This window comes from Rattus norvegicus, chromosome 2 (genome assembly GCF_036323735.1).
Source record: "Rattus norvegicus strain BN/NHsdMcwi chromosome 2, GRCr8, whole genome shotgun sequence".
Classification (NCBI taxonomy): Eukaryota; Metazoa; Chordata; class Mammalia; order Rodentia; family Muridae; genus Rattus; species Rattus norvegicus.
In genome coordinates, this window is record NC_086020.1 from 218,951,104 (window position 1) to 218,969,434 (window position 18,331).

At 42.7% G+C, this 18,331-nt stretch overlaps 1 protein-coding gene across 7 annotated transcripts in view; it reads right to left on the bottom strand.

Moving 5' to 3' along the window:
* Ap1ar (adaptor-related protein complex 1 associated regulatory protein) overlaps positions 1-18,331 on the bottom strand; it is a 32,392-nt gene continuing 14,061 nt past the window's right edge. For 3 of the 7 annotated variants that reach the window (XM_006233291.5, XM_063282218.1, NM_001191850.1), the window contains 9 exons: positions 15,947-15,995; positions 15,129-15,155; positions 13,386-13,411; positions 9,384-9,480; positions 7,925-8,023; positions 5,900-5,955; positions 5,199-5,272; positions 4,883-5,011; positions 1-1,734 (listed from right to left, as the gene is read on the bottom strand). In XM_006233291.5, the coding sequence (XP_006233353.4) occupies positions 1,472-1,734; positions 4,883-5,011; positions 5,199-5,272; positions 5,900-5,955; positions 7,925-8,023; positions 9,384-9,480; positions 13,386-13,411; positions 15,129-15,155; positions 15,947-15,995 (820 nt within the window). In that variant the 3' untranslated portion in view covers positions 1-1,471. Of the gene's footprint in view, positions 1,735-4,882; positions 5,012-5,198; positions 5,273-5,899; positions 5,956-7,924; positions 8,024-9,383; positions 9,481-13,385; positions 13,412-15,128; positions 15,156-15,946; positions 15,997-18,331 lie in introns of those variants that run through there. The other 4 variants (XM_039102717.2, XM_063282219.1, XM_039102718.2 and 1 more) reach the window with 3 other exon arrangements.

The window sequence follows — 18,331 nt, forward strand, 5'->3', positions numbered from 1 at the left end:
TTAATTGTAAAAATGTTTATTCACAATCCTTGAAAGGTTACCATTCCTTCAGAAAATTCTTTATGAACAAAAAGCCAAGAAAATTACAACAGTAGCTTATGCCAAACCAAAAATATACATCTGATGTAATATAAACCTTAGAAAGCATGAACACAGGCAATGTGAACAGAGTGCCTTTAAATTATTTCCATGACACACCTACAATTTAAATCTTAAGATAGATATAAATAATAGCATAACCTAATGCATATTTACATATCAAAGTATATTTATTTGTATGAGATTTAAAAATGACAAAATTATAGATGTCATCGTATAGCAGTTCAAATATTGAAAGGGCCACATAAGTTTTCACGCACAGCAAGAACTTGACTATTTCTACCTGACCGCCCTGTACTGCTGAAAGCATGCACCATCGCTGCTGAGGAGAGGAAAACAGCAAGGGAGACAGAATGCCGTGTGCTTCCCAAAGTGACACTCAGTCCTCAGCCAAAGCAAGGAACGCAGTTAGGAAACACTTCCCAGCCCTGGCCTTCTCTACAGATTCAGACATGGGTCTTTAATACGCCGCCATTTTAGTTCCATCCCACACAGCGCCTTGCACTACAAGGCGAAGGAAAGGGTAATACAATGGGACCTTTCATATCAGAAAGGAGGTTATATACTTTGAAATACCCGTATTTTAATGTCTTCTTAAATCACTCACAGAATATGTTCTGTGTAAAAATCTTTCAAAGATCACTCACTGGAAATATAGAATTTTTAAAAAATGAAAGTGAAAACTTAAAATCTCAATTTAAAGCCAATATAATGGCATGTGAAAGGAAGTAAAAATTTTAAATATATATTTTTATGTATTAGTTTTCATTATTACCAACTCAAAGTGTCCAAACTCTGGAAGCATCTTTAATCCTGTCACCAGATTGAGTGAAGCAGGGCTTAGGATGTGTGTGTGTGTGTGTGTGTGTGTGTGTGTGTGTGCGTGTGTGTGTGTGTGCGCGTGTGTGCCCGCACATCAGTATGCTTGGGTCATCTCCAATTCCTGCTGTCTACAAGACAAGAAGAGTAAAAGCAACCAAAGGAGCCTCTGCTGGAAGGGTCTGCCTTCCTGGGATCCCCCCACCTCCTCATGCTGCCTGTACATATGCTGAACTAACAAAAACACTTTTAGATTGTTATAGGAAGATAGGCTGAGTAAAGCGGTCAGAGGAAAACGAATGCAGACTTAAGATGCAGAACTTGACGGGGTGAACAGAAAGGCATGAGTGTTTGATATGTCAGAATCACTGAGTCAGTCCTGGGACGCAGAAGGCAGATGCTGCGCTCACACCAACTGGAGCACTCAGCTGTCCCTCCAGGAAAACAAGCATCTGTCACGTGGTATTTTGCTGCCCTCACAAAGAGCCCTGGCGTGCCACCTGTACATTCTAGCTGATTGTTAACATTTGGTGAGTAAGGTCACAGCTTCACCCTACCGGATCTGCTGATCTGTATCAGACTGCTTGATGGCGGACTCCGACAGTTCCAACACAGGATTCACAAACCCCGCGTACTCAGAATTGCCATTGTCGTCCATCTCGGCACTGACAAAGTCGTTCTCCCACTCCAGCCCGTTGGAGTCATCGGAGGCGGACGTGGGGTTGCTGCCCTTCTTGCTGCTGCACTTCAGCGCTGCCCGCAGGATGTCTTCCTCTGTCTTGGAGCGCTCTCTCATGGGCAGCATCCTATTCATTCCTGCCATTGTAAGAACATTGAAAGAAAGCCCAGTAAGACTGAATGCCAGCTAAGCCAGGGTTTCTGACTTTGATCCCAGCACTCAGGAGGCAGAGGTAGGTGGGTCTGTAAGTCTGAGGTCAGCCTGGTCTACAAAGAGAGTTCCAGGCTGTCCAAACCTGCCTGGAAAAACAGACAAACAAAGTGCCAGCTTAATAATATGACTGCTCTTGTTTGACTCTCAGGTTTGCTTTGTAAATTATCCCATGGCGCCTGTCCTGTGAGTGAGGCTTAAGGGAAAAAACCTGAGGTGTGATCTCCACATATCACACCGTTGAGAAAACAAACAAAAACTTGCGACACTGATTTCCTGATAAGAAAAAACTTCTGAAGGCCCTCAAATGAAACACAACGGAGACCAGAGTTCACTGCTACAGGTCTCATAAGGCCATTTGGTGTCTGCCCAGGTCCTTTCCCAGCAGATGGCTGCTGCATTTCCTGGGGAAAGGCGAAGACCAAACTACAGAGATGACAAGGGCTTTTCCAGGAACTCCCAGGTCCCTGCCACGTTGCACTTACGTCCAGTACGCTGGCCAGCCCTGTGAGGCTGCGTACAGCACTATCATCCGCTCCGTTTACAGTGAAAGAAACTGCAGCCGAGAGGTGCGTGTCAGCCACGTCACAGCTATGAAGCAGAGCCTGAACCCCAGGGCTCCCTGTGGGCTGGGCCAGTCTCAGGCTCACGGGCTAACCAAGGCAGGATTTTAATTTACCTAGTCTGGCCCCAAAGTCTGTGTTCTTGTGATGGCTTGGATCTCTACTACAATAGAGTACAGATGTTTCACGGTTCTAGATTTAGTATAAATTGTTAGTAACATGAGTCTCAAAAATCTTGAAGTAGACGGAGGGGACAAAGGACAGTGACTTCTAAATTTCTAAATACAAATTGACATTGGTAAAAGAACTAAAATCTAGGATGGGCAGAGGTTATAGGGAATAGGGGACACAATCGACTTTATTTTCTGACCTTAAAGAATCAGATCTCACAGGAAAGGAAGGAAAAGGAGTATTCTATCTCTACCACTGTTGCCTGTTACTCCCAAAAAAATTACAAAGACTCAACTCAATAAAGTAAGTTGTTATACTAGATGAGGGCATACTCATAAAAAAAATGAGCAGGATTGGGGGAATGGATGGCTCAGCTGGTGACCTGTTTGCCAGACAAATAGGAGAACGTCAGCAGCCATGCAGGCCTAGTGAGCCTGCAAGTGTAATCGGAGAGCTCAAGAGCAGAGACAAGGCGCTCTGACAGCCAGCTCTGACAGCCAGCTCTGACAGCCAGCTAGCATAAGCAGTGAGCCAGTTCCCAGAGACAAGACAGACAGCGCCAGAGCACTTGAGGCAGACCCCGCCTCCACATGCATGCAATACACACATGATATGCACGCGCGCGCGCGCGCGCACACACACACACACACACACACACACACACACACACACATATACACACAGATATTGTGGGCTGAGAAGTCACATGCCTATGTGTTTGTATAGAATAGAATGGACCTGTTTCCTTGGACTGAAATTTCTCTAAAGGAAGCTGCAATTGTGTATCAACCAAAAAGGTTTTCCGGGGATTCTTTCTTCCGCCCACTCTAGTAGAACGACTTTGCTAATGAGCTGCGTGATGACCAGGACAGTCTTATCTATGACTATGACGAGCACATGTACATGACAGAGTAAGTACAAACGAACAGGAGACTGGGAACCAAACCTACACCAAGGTAACTGCAGGACTAGGGAAGGAGACACCAGGAAGATCTCACGAGCTAACGGAGCCCATCATAAACGGAGCTGTTCACGTTCCCTGCCCGTCTTTTAATTGACAAAACAAATGAGCATGCTTACAGGATATCTAGGATCCATTTCATCGCAGCATCCTATGAACTGTGCACAGCTTGCTGGCTCCCTCAGTTCTGTACTCCAGGTCTTTCTTACATTGTGTACTTTTAACATGCAGTGGTGTTGGAAACAAGTCAATATTTTGGCTACAATTCTGAGGATGTGTGTGTGCCATGCCCTGTACTGGGTGTTTTATATATTTAATGCCAACCATTTTCATTTCCCTCAAATAGTTTTCTTTATTGTTTCTTTCTCATGTATTGAAGAGCAAACCCAGGTCTCTGCACACGGTAGGCAAACACTCTCCCTTTGAGCTACATCACTGTCCCTAGCCAAATACAGGTTAGTAATGCATGAACATTATATAAAACATGAAAAATTACTCTTTATTCCTGCCTCTTGGGGATGAAAACCATTGCATGATAGATTACATAGCTATGCAAGCGTTAGAGCTCAGAACACCAAGCAGCTAAAATTCAAACATTATCCAAACAACAGGTTCCGGTCTATAAATGCCTGAAGAGCTAAACTGTTCATTTACAGTGAATCACACATTAGCTGACTTACTTAAAAATTACTTACATTTTTATGTTTTTTGGAATTAAGAAAGCAAATACTAATTTTAAAAATGTTTTTCTAACCTAACGCATGAAGTTTTCCACTTGAAGGATTCTGTCTCCTCTTGAGCAGTTTAAAGTCATTTTCTAAACAACTGATTATGCGATTAGAACTGTTAATGAATTAAGCCATGGTTGTATAATGTCTGAGGTGGTAAAGGTGCTTGCTGTCCAGAGGGAGGTCTGATTTAATCCCTAGGCCCCATATCGTGGAAGGAGAACCAATTGCTCCCGTAGTTGGTCTGTGACCTCCACACTTGTGGTATGAATGTCGTAAGGTGTGCGCACACACACACACACACACACACACACACACACTCTCTCTCTCTCTCTCTCTCTCTCTCTCTCTCTCTCTCTTCTTCCCTCTCTCTAACCATAAGAAACAATAACCATCGGCCAGGTTATTAAAGCTCATGCCTTTAACTGCAGTACCCAGGAGACAGAGGTAGGTGGATCTCTGTGAGTTTGAGGCTAGCCTGGTCTACAGAGCAGGTTCCTGGACACCTAAGGCTAGTAAGACTCCATAAAAAAAATCTGATTATGAATTTTCATGGGCTTGTATATAGTCAATTTAAATACTATGAACACAAGGCAGAAAACATTTGGACTAACGCAAGCTCGTGACTCTGCAGGGAAACTGAGTAACGTACCTTCTTCATCTTCCCACTCCAGGTCTAAGGAGGTGCTGTCGTCATTCCCACTGGTTGATTTGGTTTTGGTCATTAGGTCACAGCTGCTTTCCGTATTTGGTGTCAACACTGTGGCATCAGATGAGAGTCCTGGAACACACATCAAGTGAACTGAAATGTCGCCTTGGCTCTGACCACAACAGTCATTTTCTTTTTCTCTTTTTAAGGAAACAGTTGTCTCTCTAAATAGTATTGTTCTTCCAAATGCCCAGAAATATAGTTCTTAATGTGGTAAAAAGTGAACTGGAAATGTTTAGAGAATATATTAAAAACTTACTACTACTTCGAAAAACTTCATACTGTGACTTTATATTTCTTAAGGAAGCTTCAAAGTCGTCTTCTGGTCCTACACTGTAATAAAAGTGAATTTTAAAAATGCATTAGTAATAGATTTAACAGAATGAATACCTATGTCAGTGATGGGGTTTCTGGCTTGAAGTTTACTCCTCAAAGTTGTAATTGTTGTGCAATCAGAATATTCTGGTGAAAATGGGTCTTAATTTATTAATGCTACCATGAAACTGAAAACAGACTGACAAATTGTGAAGGCAGTCTCAGAGCTGAGCTGTGCGATGACCCCATACCAGCAAGCACCGTCTTCATTAACTAAGATTATTGCCACCTTACCCGCAGGAACCCAGTTACCACATCCCTTCCTACAGGATGATGCGATCACTCAGACAATGGTACCAAAGTCAATTTGAATAAATGATCACTTATAGCTTAAAAAACCCACGGCTCTCAGTATCCTGAGACAGTGTATATATGTATACATGAGTGTATACACACACATATTATATGTATAAGTGTGTATATATGTGTGTGTGTGTGTGTGTGTGTGTGTACACATGTGTGCATGTGTCTACATTTACATGTGTGATTGAACCCAGGGCCTTGAGGTGACTACATTTACAAACATTGTGAGACCGACAGTGTCTGTGGCCACAGACAGAGGCGGGAAGGCGCGATGTTCTTTACCTTTGACAGTCTCCACTGCTGGGATGATAGCGCTGGGCAATTCTCTGCTTTTCTTGCTTTGGGAACATAATGCAATACAAAATCATTTTGATGTCAAGTTACTCTCTTAAAAAATACCCATGCAATGTCAACATCCTTCTGTGCCCAGTTTCTAAAAACAGAAAGTTAGTGTTATTCCACTGAAATAATTTCCCTTCATCATTACTTCATCATCTACATCCTCTTATTTAAGGACAGGACTTTTCTCAGCCTACCAGTGTGTGATGTTCTAGTGCTGAGAATATTCAGTTGTGAAGTGGATGTAGACAGATGCTGCCCTAACATCTCGCTACTGACGTCATGAATAAGGCAGGTAGGGCAACTGCTAGGTCACACTGCAGTCCTCTCTGCTGGAGAAAGGAGTAATCTAAGGATCTGAACGCTGATCTGACTCAGGTACTTTAATGGCAATGGTTTGGTTTGGGGACTCAGCACAGGATTCTACAGAGCCGTCCAAGTTGTGCTCTGAAGGTGGCTGTGTATTCCTGGCATGAGTGCTAATTTTGCTTCTCCATCTGATTATAGATGGCTATCGTGCTGCCTTAGCAGACCCAGTTGCTATGACAAGCAATGAACCAGCCAGCATCTGTCTGTATAGTTGAGCCCATGGATGATGCATGTATGATATGCAAATGATGCATCCCCAAAGCAAACATTTAGTCATGGGAACAAGAACACAGAGGACCTAGATTACCCAAACTGACACATCAAATGGGGTGCTTTAATCCAGTGGCTCTCAACCTTCTTAAGACTGTGACCCTTTATACTGTTCCTCATGTTATGGTGACGCCAATCATAAAATTATTTTCATTGCTACTTCATAACTGTAATTTTGCTACTGTTATGTATGTAAATGTCTGATATGCAGGATATCTGATGTGAGACCCCTATGAGAGGGTCATTTGATCACCAAAGGTGATTCGGTCCATAGGCTGAGAACCATTGCTTTAACCAAAGACATGGCAGAGAGGAAATTTATTATTGTAAAAAAGAATGTCTATATTAAGAGCAACAATTTGTTTCATAGAAAGTGACAGTCAACTGTAAAGTTTTCCACTACTTAGGATGTACTATAAAAAGGCACTTCCCCATAAAGCATCTGCTGAAACCCACCCCTCAGAGAGAGAGAAGGAAATAGTTTATATAGAAATCACAAAGACAGGATTTTCCAGGTCATCTGAGTTTCGGGTTTTATCCTATTGAACACTGGACCACTGCACACTGGCGGCAAATCCACAGGAAATTATGGCTAAGCACCGCTGCGCCTGAACTCTGGCTCTCCTGTGTCAGCAGGAAGAGCCTCCTTTCAGCCTCCTTACCTCTGAGGCAGGGGACTCAAATGCCGCCTTCTCCTAAGACTGCTGTATATTTTAAACTAAGACCCTTCCTTCCCATTAATGTTTCTGACACCTAGTTCTATAAAACTCTGTTACTGTTAGTTGTCAAGTATGTGAAAATGCTGTTCCCATGTCATGTAAGAGATGGTAAAGCTGTCTTCCCTGATAACATACTAAAGATTTCTAGACTAACACTTAATGTCTCAAACACGTAAGAAATTGAGAATCAGACAATACCCCTAGTGAGCCATAAAGCATATAGCGTGTCTTATATTAAGAATAAGAGTCTTACCATTTAAGAAACTGTTTTTAAAAGTCTTCATGAACATACACTAAAATACTTGAGAATTTATATTGATGGCTAATTTCAAAATATTTGTCCTCTAAACACAGCACTTTCCCCAAAAGAATCTGAACTGAGAACAATCAGCTGCTGCTAACCTGAAGCTAAACTTACACAGAGAGCATCAAGCACAGGTTCTCGAAGAGAAAGAAAGGTTAATCTGCCTTTGGGATTCCAAAGAATATACGCATAAGTACAGCCTCTACTAAACAAGGAGCACTGACTGTAGGAAGAAGTCCCAAGTGGAGCTGTCAGAGGGGACAAGGAGAGAAGGAACCCTGGTGTGCGCTGGGGCTGCCCCCTCACCTCCAGGAGCTTTCGCTGCCTTGCTGCCCTGGCTGCTTCACGCTGGGCAGCGTATAAAGCTTCTTCTTCTAGTCTTAACTTCTCCTCTTGTAAGGCTAACTGTGCATGAACAAAATGATAAGGATTAACAGAAACCAGAACCTGTCTAGCTGCTCTGAAAACCAGCTATTCTAATTATAAAACAAAACATAAATCATTGAAAATAATTGATATCTACGAAACATATGGAAATTGGTATGTTTGTAGCTGCTCATTTCAAATTCCTTTATAAAATACCCAAGAGGATATGTAAGCCATCACTGCATTCTGTAGAAAACGCACTGACTTTCATTTTCAGGCATCATGTTAATACTCGTCACCCTGACAGCAATGGCTTTGGCACTCACATATCGAAAAGTCTTGAATCCAAGGTCAATCACATCTCTGCTTTTCCCAGATTCCTGTCTTTCCACTTAATAGACATCTATACACATTTCTCAATTTTATTAGTATTCGTTAGTCAAAACTGCTCTCTGATTTAAATTCTTTTTTTTTTTTAAGATTTATTTATTTTATTTATATGAGTACACTGTAGCTGTCTTCAGCCACACCAGGAGAGGGCATCAGAATCCATTACAGATGGTTGTGAACCACCATGTGGTTGCTGAGAATTGAACTCAGGACCTCTGGAAGAGCAGTCAGTGCTCTTAACCACTGAGCCATCTCTCCAGCCCCATGATTTAAATTCTTACCATTCATAATGGCATACACAAAATCCTAGTGATAAGTTACTGCACTTTAAATCTGTTAACCTTATATTAAAATTGCATTTTAAATCAAGCTCTAACCCCCTTTTTCTTTCGAGTACTGTCAGCTATAATGTGTAGATTAGATTAACACATTCGTGAGTCATAGATGGTAGTAAACATTCTGTTTTTTATTTTTACTTTAAACAATTCCTTTTGGTAGTCAGACTGAACCCAGCACCTTTATACCGCATCAGGGCCTCCCTATATAGTTTGGGCTGTCCTTGAGGCTATGCTCCACAGACTAGCCTCAAACTCACACGCTCCTGCCTGTGCCTCTCGAGGGCTGTGAATTATAGGCACATACCACCATGCCCAGCTTGAAGATGGCTTTTCAATGTGGAGTGACATAAACTGACTGTCTTTAACTCAGTGATATTGAGGCCGTGATTACAGGCCACCTCCATAAACTTACGTACACATTATGACTGCTCAGGTACTTGGCTCACTGAGAACACACAAACCCAAGACACGAAAACTTAAAACACAGCTCATCATGAAACAGCAGTTGATTTAGGCTGACCCAGAAAAGTACTTGTTCTTGCTTGACACGTCTACTAGTGAATTGAGAACTGCATTTAAGAGTCCTCTAGATTTGTCATGTGACATCACATGAGCTCTTACTATGACAGGGTCACAACATGTGTTTCATGAGGTAAGGGCAGGCCACTTACCTCCCTCTGGATTTTCCTATCCACGTCTTTCTGCTTCTCAGCAATAGAGTCATAATGCCTCTCTTGTAAGTCAACGATTTCTTCCTCAGTAAGTGGCCTAGAGAAAACAGGGAGGGAGGGAGGGAAGGAACAGGAAAAAACAAAACAAGAACCCTTCTGATGAACCTGAGTCCAAATAAAACACTCCAAAAGCCAGAGAATGCTGAAATTTTACTGTTAAACATATATATATAAAAGCAACAGAACACAGCTTCAACTGTTAGGTGAAACTATAAGCTGCAACACAAAAACCCTTCTGTCAGTGAGGTGGTGTGCTTCCCTTTACAGACTCTGCACAGCTCTGCGCCACAGCTGTCCTCGGCTACCCTCCCCCCACCCCCAACACCTCACCAGAGTGTAGCCTCAGTATGCTCTACTCTCTTCTCAGTGCTCACAGTCAGAACTAATCCTTCCAATGATCCAGGGCTCCCTGGGCCCTGCATCCTTCCCCATACTAGCCAATAAAGACAGCAATCTCCTGGCTTCCACTTAGGAAAGGACGTTCTCATATCAGGTCTGAATTTCCTTCTCTCTACACACCTTCCCACATTCCTACATTACACCGGTCACTCTGCTCATCCACTCTAAGCCCCTTCTGCTAGAAAAAAGGCAGCAACAATTTGGCCCTCAGCCTCCAGCAAGTCTTTTAACTTACACAAGGTGACCACCTACACTAACTACTCTGTAACTTTAAGTTTCTTATTCAAGCTCTTTATTCTTAAGGGCAGCCTCATTTCATTTCCACTTCAGTGCTTAAATTCATTGTATTCCTGCTTCCCTTCTAAAGATGACCTACCTGAGGCCATCACTATCTCGAGATTCCCTCACGTCCACGGCCTGTACCTTGGTGCTTACCCCGTGCAGCTCCTCCACGTAAGCACAGAGATGACATGGGAGGGAAATGAGATGGACCCGGATTAAGACAAGCATGCGGTAGCTGGGACTTACTGCAGGCGGTCCAGCACCGTTCTACCCAGCCTGCTTCCTGTCTCCATGCCCTGTTTCAGCTCACTCCTTCGGTCCCTGCAGACACCAGCTGCCGTCACCCCAGTAACTCTGGTGACCAGCGGCTTCTATGCTGCTAAACACATCAAACAACTTGGATCCTTCTGACTCACGTTCCTGAGCGTCCCCTCTAACCCGGCCTGTGTCTGGACCTTCTCATTTCTCCTTTGCCTTCCTAAGTTCTCTGGTTCTCTGCCTCTATCACTTTTCAACCATTCTCAAAGTCCCTTTCCTGTGTGCCTATTTAATTCCCACCATTCTTCCCTATGCTCCGAGAACCCTGCTCTATCATCCCGCAATCCAGGTATGCGACCGACGCACTGACCTGACCCTGACTTGGTGCCTACTAGATAAGTGCCCTAGCACGGAGCTAGTTACCTCTGGGCACAGCAACAGGCTAGTAATGCCAGCATTCAGAAAGATCTAAAGCTCACCCCAGGCTAAACTACACAGGAACTCTTGAGGCCAGGCCGAGTTACATATATCAGGATCCCACCTCTAGGCAACTATGTCTCAAAACGAAGCACAGTACAGCAACACAGACACCCTAGAGTTTATTAAGCGCTTACCTAATGCTTACTTACACATTTTTCATACAATATAATTGTAAACATATTCTTTCCCTCCCTCAATGCCTTCCTGACCCTCTCCATTCAATTTAATGTCCTTTCTCTCCTCCCCTGCTAAAATAGAAAACCAATAAACAAACAAACAAAAAAAAAACAAGAACAAAAAAAGAAAACAAGAAAAAAGAAAGAGAAAAGAAAATCGGCAAAAGAGAAAAGAAAAAGCTTAAAAAAAAAAAAAAAAAAAAAAAAAAAAAAAAAAAAAAAGAAGGCAGAGAGTGTTTTGTGTTGGTCAATTACTCCTGGGCTTGGCCTGGCGCCTGTACTGGAGTGTGGCTGATACCCAACAGCCACACTCCAGAGAAAGCTGATTCTCCCCTTCCCAGCAGGTATCAACTGCAAACAGCTTCTTGGTTAGGGGTGGAACTTTGTGTCTTTTATTGTCTTTTCAGAACCTTCACTGAAAGCAAGGCATACATTTCTGTCATTATTTATGGTCTCCTCTTAGAAGGAGGGCTTCTGTTAGAAGGGCAGAGCTCCCTTCTAAGCGATTCTCTCACTCTGTATGGACACTTTTTGACTACCCGTGAAGGTCTCTCTGCCTGAACAATACTTGTTAACTAGTTCTTTAGAGATCAACCCAGTTATCATTTATTTAAAAAAAGTCCTTTTGGACACAGCTCCCCATACACATTTGGGTCACAGGGATTCTCTAGGTTTATTAGTATGTTCTATAACAGCTGTTTTAATTGCTACCTAATATTGAAATATTGAAATGTAATCGCCAGGATCTTTCAGTAAAATATACTTTCTTCTGGTCTCTCTCTCTCTCTCTCTCTCTCTCTCTCTCTCTCTCTCTCACACACACACACACACACACACACACACACACACACACACACACACACACACGGGGAGAGGTGGAGGTGGGGGATGGGGAGAGTGAGAGCACTGAAGCCTGGACTAACCAGGGCTGTGCACGTGCTAGGCAAGCATCTGACCGCTCAGCCTTGTCGTCTTCCTGTTTAAGGGTGGACGCAGCCCAGACATTCCTCCGCGTGTGTCTGTCTGTCTGTCGTACGTCTACGTCACTGATCCTGTGGCCCCAGGGCTGCCATTACAGACCTGCATTGTCACAACAGGTTCACACTTGATTGTTCAAAGTCCAATATGTAACCCAGTGCCTGGCACACGGACAGCTGCCCAACAAAGGTTTGCTAAACTAAGAAAATGCAAGGGCAAAAATAACAAAGAGGAGACACCTACACTGACACTAGAACGTTCTGTGCACCATTTGCTCACCTAGCGCCTAGGGAGGCCAGAGATAGTTTTAGGTTCCCTAGAACTGGAGTTACAGACGATTGTAAACGCCATGGCTGCTGAAAACCAAATCTGGGTCATCTGGAATAGTAATCAGTCAGTGCTCTTGACTTCTGAGCCATCGCTTCAGCCCAGGAACTTTCTTTTGAGTTCAAGGCAAGATGCTTCTTTTTCAAGCAGTCTATGCAATTTTAATAGCAGATAAAAAGTTATGTAAATAAATTATATTTCCAAGGTTTTAGTTACTTCTGAAGTTGTAAAAGTTTTTTAATTAGAAGAATGTTTTAGAATGTCAAAAAGAAGAAAAAGGGGGTAAAATAAATATAAAAAGAAATAGTTATCAATGTTAAGAGGCTTTAAGAAAACTAAATGATTCATAACCTAAGTCCAAAAGAAAAAAAATCTGAGAAATTAATATACATCTTTTTTTACTATTCAAAATATTGTTTGGGGAAACGCATTATTTGTCTTACTTTTATGTAATGAGAAAATTTTGTTTCTAAATCATAAAATACTCAGTATCTTGAAGACTGTGATAAGACTCTGAAGAGCTCACATGTGTTGTTTAAAAGTTCTAATCCATTCTGAGGAGAAGCTCCTTAAATAAAAAGGTAAACAAGTCAAAATAACTTCAGCAAGTCCCTGAAACTGACCAGATTCACCAGGCCCCTCTCTGCCAGAGTAAGAAAAAACTAAGCGTCATTCTTAGATAAGTCTTATGCAAAGAAGACTCTGACACCAGATGAGCTGCCTACAGGCGGTATGAACCACCTGAGGCACCTGAGGACACGATCCAACCCTTTGAGCTACCTGCAGGCTGTGCAGTGTACTCCAGATTCCCAGCTTTGTGAGCTGTTACCTAGCTAGAGTGGTTTTGCTGTCTTTGAGTCATTTCTGCTCCTGTATGTAACCCCTCACCCATAATCCTGTAAGTAACCCCAATAAAACTCATTGACTTTGGTGGAGTCCATACTTTGGTCTGTCGTGGGAGTGAGCAGATGTGTGTGTTGCATCTCCCCAGGAAGTTTTGTCACACAACACTTACACATTTTGTTGTTTTGATAAACCTTACCTATGGCTGCTTCCTGGGCTCTCCCCCTGCACAAAAATTAAACAAGTAAAAGAATTTTCACTAGGTGAACTCACTACTTAAGGCAAGCCAAAGCAATTTTCATTTAATCAAAAATACTTTTTACTTACCTATTTCTGTCACAATAAGCAAATCTCATTATTAAAAGGATTTAAAACAAACAAACAAACAAAAACTTCACTATTTCCAAAGGCAAAATGCCACTACAGAAAAAACATTTGTTGGCTATTTCTTAACTTTTTTTTTTAAATAGACATGTGTTATGTAGCGAATGAACCCTCACAGTTAGGACACAAAAGACAACACACTCACTGTGTCTTCCACATTTGTGGCTGACCTTTGTTATTCAGATTCCAAAGCTTTAAAACGTACAGGCCTGTTGAAGGGTTTAAAATGTATAGGCCCGGTGAAGGGATTTTGCAGCCCTCCCCTGGAAGTCAGTACCTTAGACTTCCTAGCCACTTGAAAACATGCAGAAGAGCACATAACTGAAGAGTTGGCCCAGGACTGTGGTCCTAGCTAAGGCACAACAGGCACCACTGTGCCCTCTGCTACACTTCTCAGGCCAAATGAGGAGCCTTCGCCATTGCTGCTTGTGCTCTGTGGTTTCACTGTTTAAAATTATTCCCGAGCCATGGAGATTCTGCCTTAGAATAAAACAAAACACCCCAAATATGGCCTGTAACTGCTTTCTGCTGTTCCTAAGCACAGGAAGGCATGAACTGTCTTGTACAGAGAAGATGTGGGGTAGATAAAGCATGTTGACAGTGAGCTCACACTCAGCAGTCTATGCTAAGAACAGTTGCCTATAGAAAAATATGAACTAAACCTATGAATTCTCAGGCATGAAGATGCTGTGACCAAGGTTTCAGGGATCCATCTCTTAGTTTCGCTAGGAGGAGGGATTGCACAGCACTCATGGGGACTCTGAACCATTACAGTTACAGAATGAACTGGGGCTGGTGAAACAGTTCAGTGCTCATGACCAGTACTGCTCCTGCAGAGGGATCTGAGGTTAGTTCCCAGCACCCACACAATGTGGTTCCCAGTTGCCTGTGACTCCGGCTGCAGAGATCTACCACACACACGGCATATGTGTAGCAAATCTATGCAGTGAATAGAACTAAGAAATACATCTAAAAGGAAGAAAAAGAAATTAACAGGTTCAGTTTCTTTTAAGACTAATTTGGGCTTATGAGTATTTCTTATATGTTTACACTACAAATGTCTGTCAGCTAAAATACATTACTAAGTTGGCAGTAAGAATCTAATTCTAGATGGTCCACACTCAGGTCGGAAGTGGCATCACAGAAGAGGATGGGGTGTAACCTGATCATCGTGAGCAGGGCACAGCAGAGGCTGGTCAGCAAGGTACGGACTAACAAAAAGCCCGGAGCCAACCACTGAAAGGGAAACATGAAGCAAGCCTCAGGCTGTTCTGAGAAGGATACTGCTGGGGTGAAGTATGACCCTGAAAGAAGCCTCATTTGTGAGAAGGAGATGGAAGTGACTGCTGGGAAGGGAAGGAAGGCGGCCATGGAAGGCAGGTGTTGCTTCACTCGGAAAATAAAGGCTGGACAGGTCTCTGGACTCCTCCTGGATGATGCAAATCTTTGCTTTTAGAAGGTCTTTTTGTTGCAGAATGGATGAGGAGTGAAAAGCAAAACAAAAAGTGTCCAACGAATTCAACAACCAGTAAGAACGAAAACTGAGGCAGACACTTACCTCATCGCTCTCCACAAGATTCTCAAACTGAAAAGACAGAAAGACAACCATTAGGAGGGATGATATTTGTCTAGTAGACACTGTTCACAAGAAACATCACTCTTTTTAGCCTTAAAATAATACAACTTTATATTTATGAGGGAACCTAAGAAGTTGAGTGCCTTTTATGATCAGCACATGTCATATATTCCAGTCAGCAAAATGGCCAACCCAAGCATGCATATATAAAAAATTATTTCTGTCTATCAGAATCTACAATACTGAGCCATGCCTAATGGTTCAGACCTGTGATCTCAGCTACTCTGAAGGGGGAGGCAGGGAGATGCAAAGCTGAAGGCCAGCCTTGGAGACAGAGTGAGTTCTGGGCCAGCCTGTATGGCCTTGTGAGACATTGCCTTAAAATAAAGGGTCAAATGAGAGGGATGGGGATGTCAGCCAGAGTCTAACCTCTACCACTCACGAGGCATGCCTCAAAAAGCAATCAACAACATTCAAATACACAGTTAGTTTTTCATACTTAGTCCATACTAAACGTAGGTCTAAATCCTTCTCTAGTATCTTAAAATAACAACAAGGAGCTGGAACGATGGCCCTGCAGTTCGGAACATTTGTGACTCTTGTAGAGGACCCAGGTTCGGTTCCCAGCACCTATATGGTGGCTCACAAAAGCCTGTAACTTGCTAGGAAACTGTCATCCTTTCCTGGTCTCAGGGGGCACTGTACGCACATAATGAACGGAGCACAGTGCAGGCAAAAGTCTCATATGTGTAAAACAGAATTCTGGTATTTCGGATCCCACCCAACACTCAAGGACTCACCTCTATGGTCAAGTGCTCTCCTCTTGGGCATGTTCTAAAATACTTGGATCTAGGAAGAAAAAGATAAGATGTTAAAAAATCACAACTAAGTCTAAAACTGAATTAAAATTATGGCATAAACATATTCCTACAACACACAACTGTAAATTTTCTAATATAGAGCACTTTGTATTTCTAAAAACAAACCAAATTTACCTAAGACTATATATATAAATAGTTTAGGTTTTTTTTTTTTTTTGATGTAACAGCAAGAGGTAGCTTTATTAACGAGATCCCGGGTCTTAGCGGGATCCCGGGTCGACACGTATCTCACACAGGAGACAGAGGAATCGACCCCGAGCTTCCAAACTCGGGGGTTTATATAGGGGAGGTTAGGGGCATTCGCGCGGTTACAATAGTTTAGATTTTTAAACTTCATCCTAAGTTTAGCTAACTAACCAATCTTTTTATTGACACTAATGGTTACTTAGACTGTAATAGTAAGTTAATTTATACAAATATTACATAGAACAGAATATAGCGATTTTAATTTTAGTTCATTTTATTATATAAGTAAAATATCTTGTTAAAAATGGAGGTAAATATAATCAAATCACATGCACTGTATGAAAATATCAATGAAATCCATTATTATTTTAACTAACACGTCAAAAAACCAGAAATCCCTTTAAAAGCACACAAAAGGCCATACTAAATTATATACAACGACTATGTCCCTTACACTTTAAACCTATGTGAAACCTCACAACTCTGAAAGGACAACACAGGCCAGTGTGTGACGAGCAGCAGCCACAGTAGCCACAGCAGCTTCTGCTTATAACACCATGGCTTAAAGGCTGAGGCGGGAGGGCTGCTGTGAGCCTAACCCAGCTTTGCCTATGTCGCCAGGCCTCTCGATAATGGGCCACGTAGTCTATGAAGGCTTTATGCTCCTTTCTTATGCCTTCACAAATGAAAGAAGGAAAGAGTTCATACAGGCCCACTAGATTAACTTTTCGAAGGCGTGGGGTAGGGCAAACCTTTCCTTTTACTTTGGCAGTTTATTTCTGTACGTCTCTCTGACACTTAGATCAGTTAAACGAGCACCTTCCTTGTCACGTCTGCACCAACAATATATGCTCTACTGCAATTCAAGTTCAGCTCAGACTCGGCCAACTCAAATTCTGGTGCTACTGAGAGAGAACTAGGCATCTTTAAGACTCTCACTCACGAGCAGTTCCCACTATGGTGCCAAAATGAACAAAGGGAAGAGCCTCACATAGGAACCACTACGCCTTATAGTTCGACTGTCAGCTGTACTAGACAGAAAAGACCTCTTTGAATAACGAGATCTCTGGGGTCAGGTCTGATGCTCTGTACTTTTGCATGGAGGTGGCTGAGAGAGTTAGTAAGAAAATGAAGCATTGCAACTGACAAATAAAAACATCAAAGAAGGGGTTGGGGATTTAGCTCAGTGGCAGAGCGCTTGCCTAGGAAGCGCAAGACCCTGGGTTCAGTCCCCAGCTCCGGAAAAAAGAACCAAAAAAAAAAAAAAAAACAAAAACAAAAAAAAAAAAAAACATCAAAGAAGTTATCTGACAGATGTGACAGCTGATCTTCACTGTCCACTGACTGGGTTTAGAAGCACTTGGAGCCTGTGGCAGCGTCTCCCTAAAGAATGGCAGGAGCTTGTTTTAGTCATTTCCTGTTGCTGTGATGAGACACCCATACAGAAGCCACTAACGGAGAGCGGTGCGTTTGCTCTGTTCCAGGTTCCAGTCCATCACTGCGGAGGAGACAAGCTGGAGAACCGGAAGCCACTAGTCACACCACACCCAGGGAAAGCAGACAGCACCGAGTTGTGTACACTAGTGCTTTCTCCTTCTCCTCCTCCTTCCCAGGGCCTGGCCATGAAATGCAGGTGCCCACCATCAGTGCGGGTCTTTCCATCTTATCACGATTAAGGACACCTCTCACAAGCACACTCACAGACTAACCTAATCTAGACAACTTTTTGGGATTCCCTTCCCAAGGAACTCTGGATTGGGTCAAACTGTATAAAGGAACCATCCCAGGCACCAGCATCCTGAACAGAATAAAGAGAAGAAGAGCAGCCGAGAGCTTGGCGGCCCTGATGTGATGGCATATGTCCCCCATGAGTTAAAGAGTGCCAAGGTCAGCCCTTTCTCCTGCTTTAATCTGTATTCCTGGGGTAGTTTGATCAAACAGACCAACATGATACATGGCTTTGTGCCTTCCCTTTTCCAGATTATTGGTAAAAAGTAGAAGATTTTATATTGTCTTTTTAAAAAGCTAATGGAAGGGGTTGGGGATTTAGCTCAGTGGTAGAGCACTTGCCTAGCAAGTGCAAGGCCCTGGGTTCAGTCCCCAGCTCTGAAAAAAAAG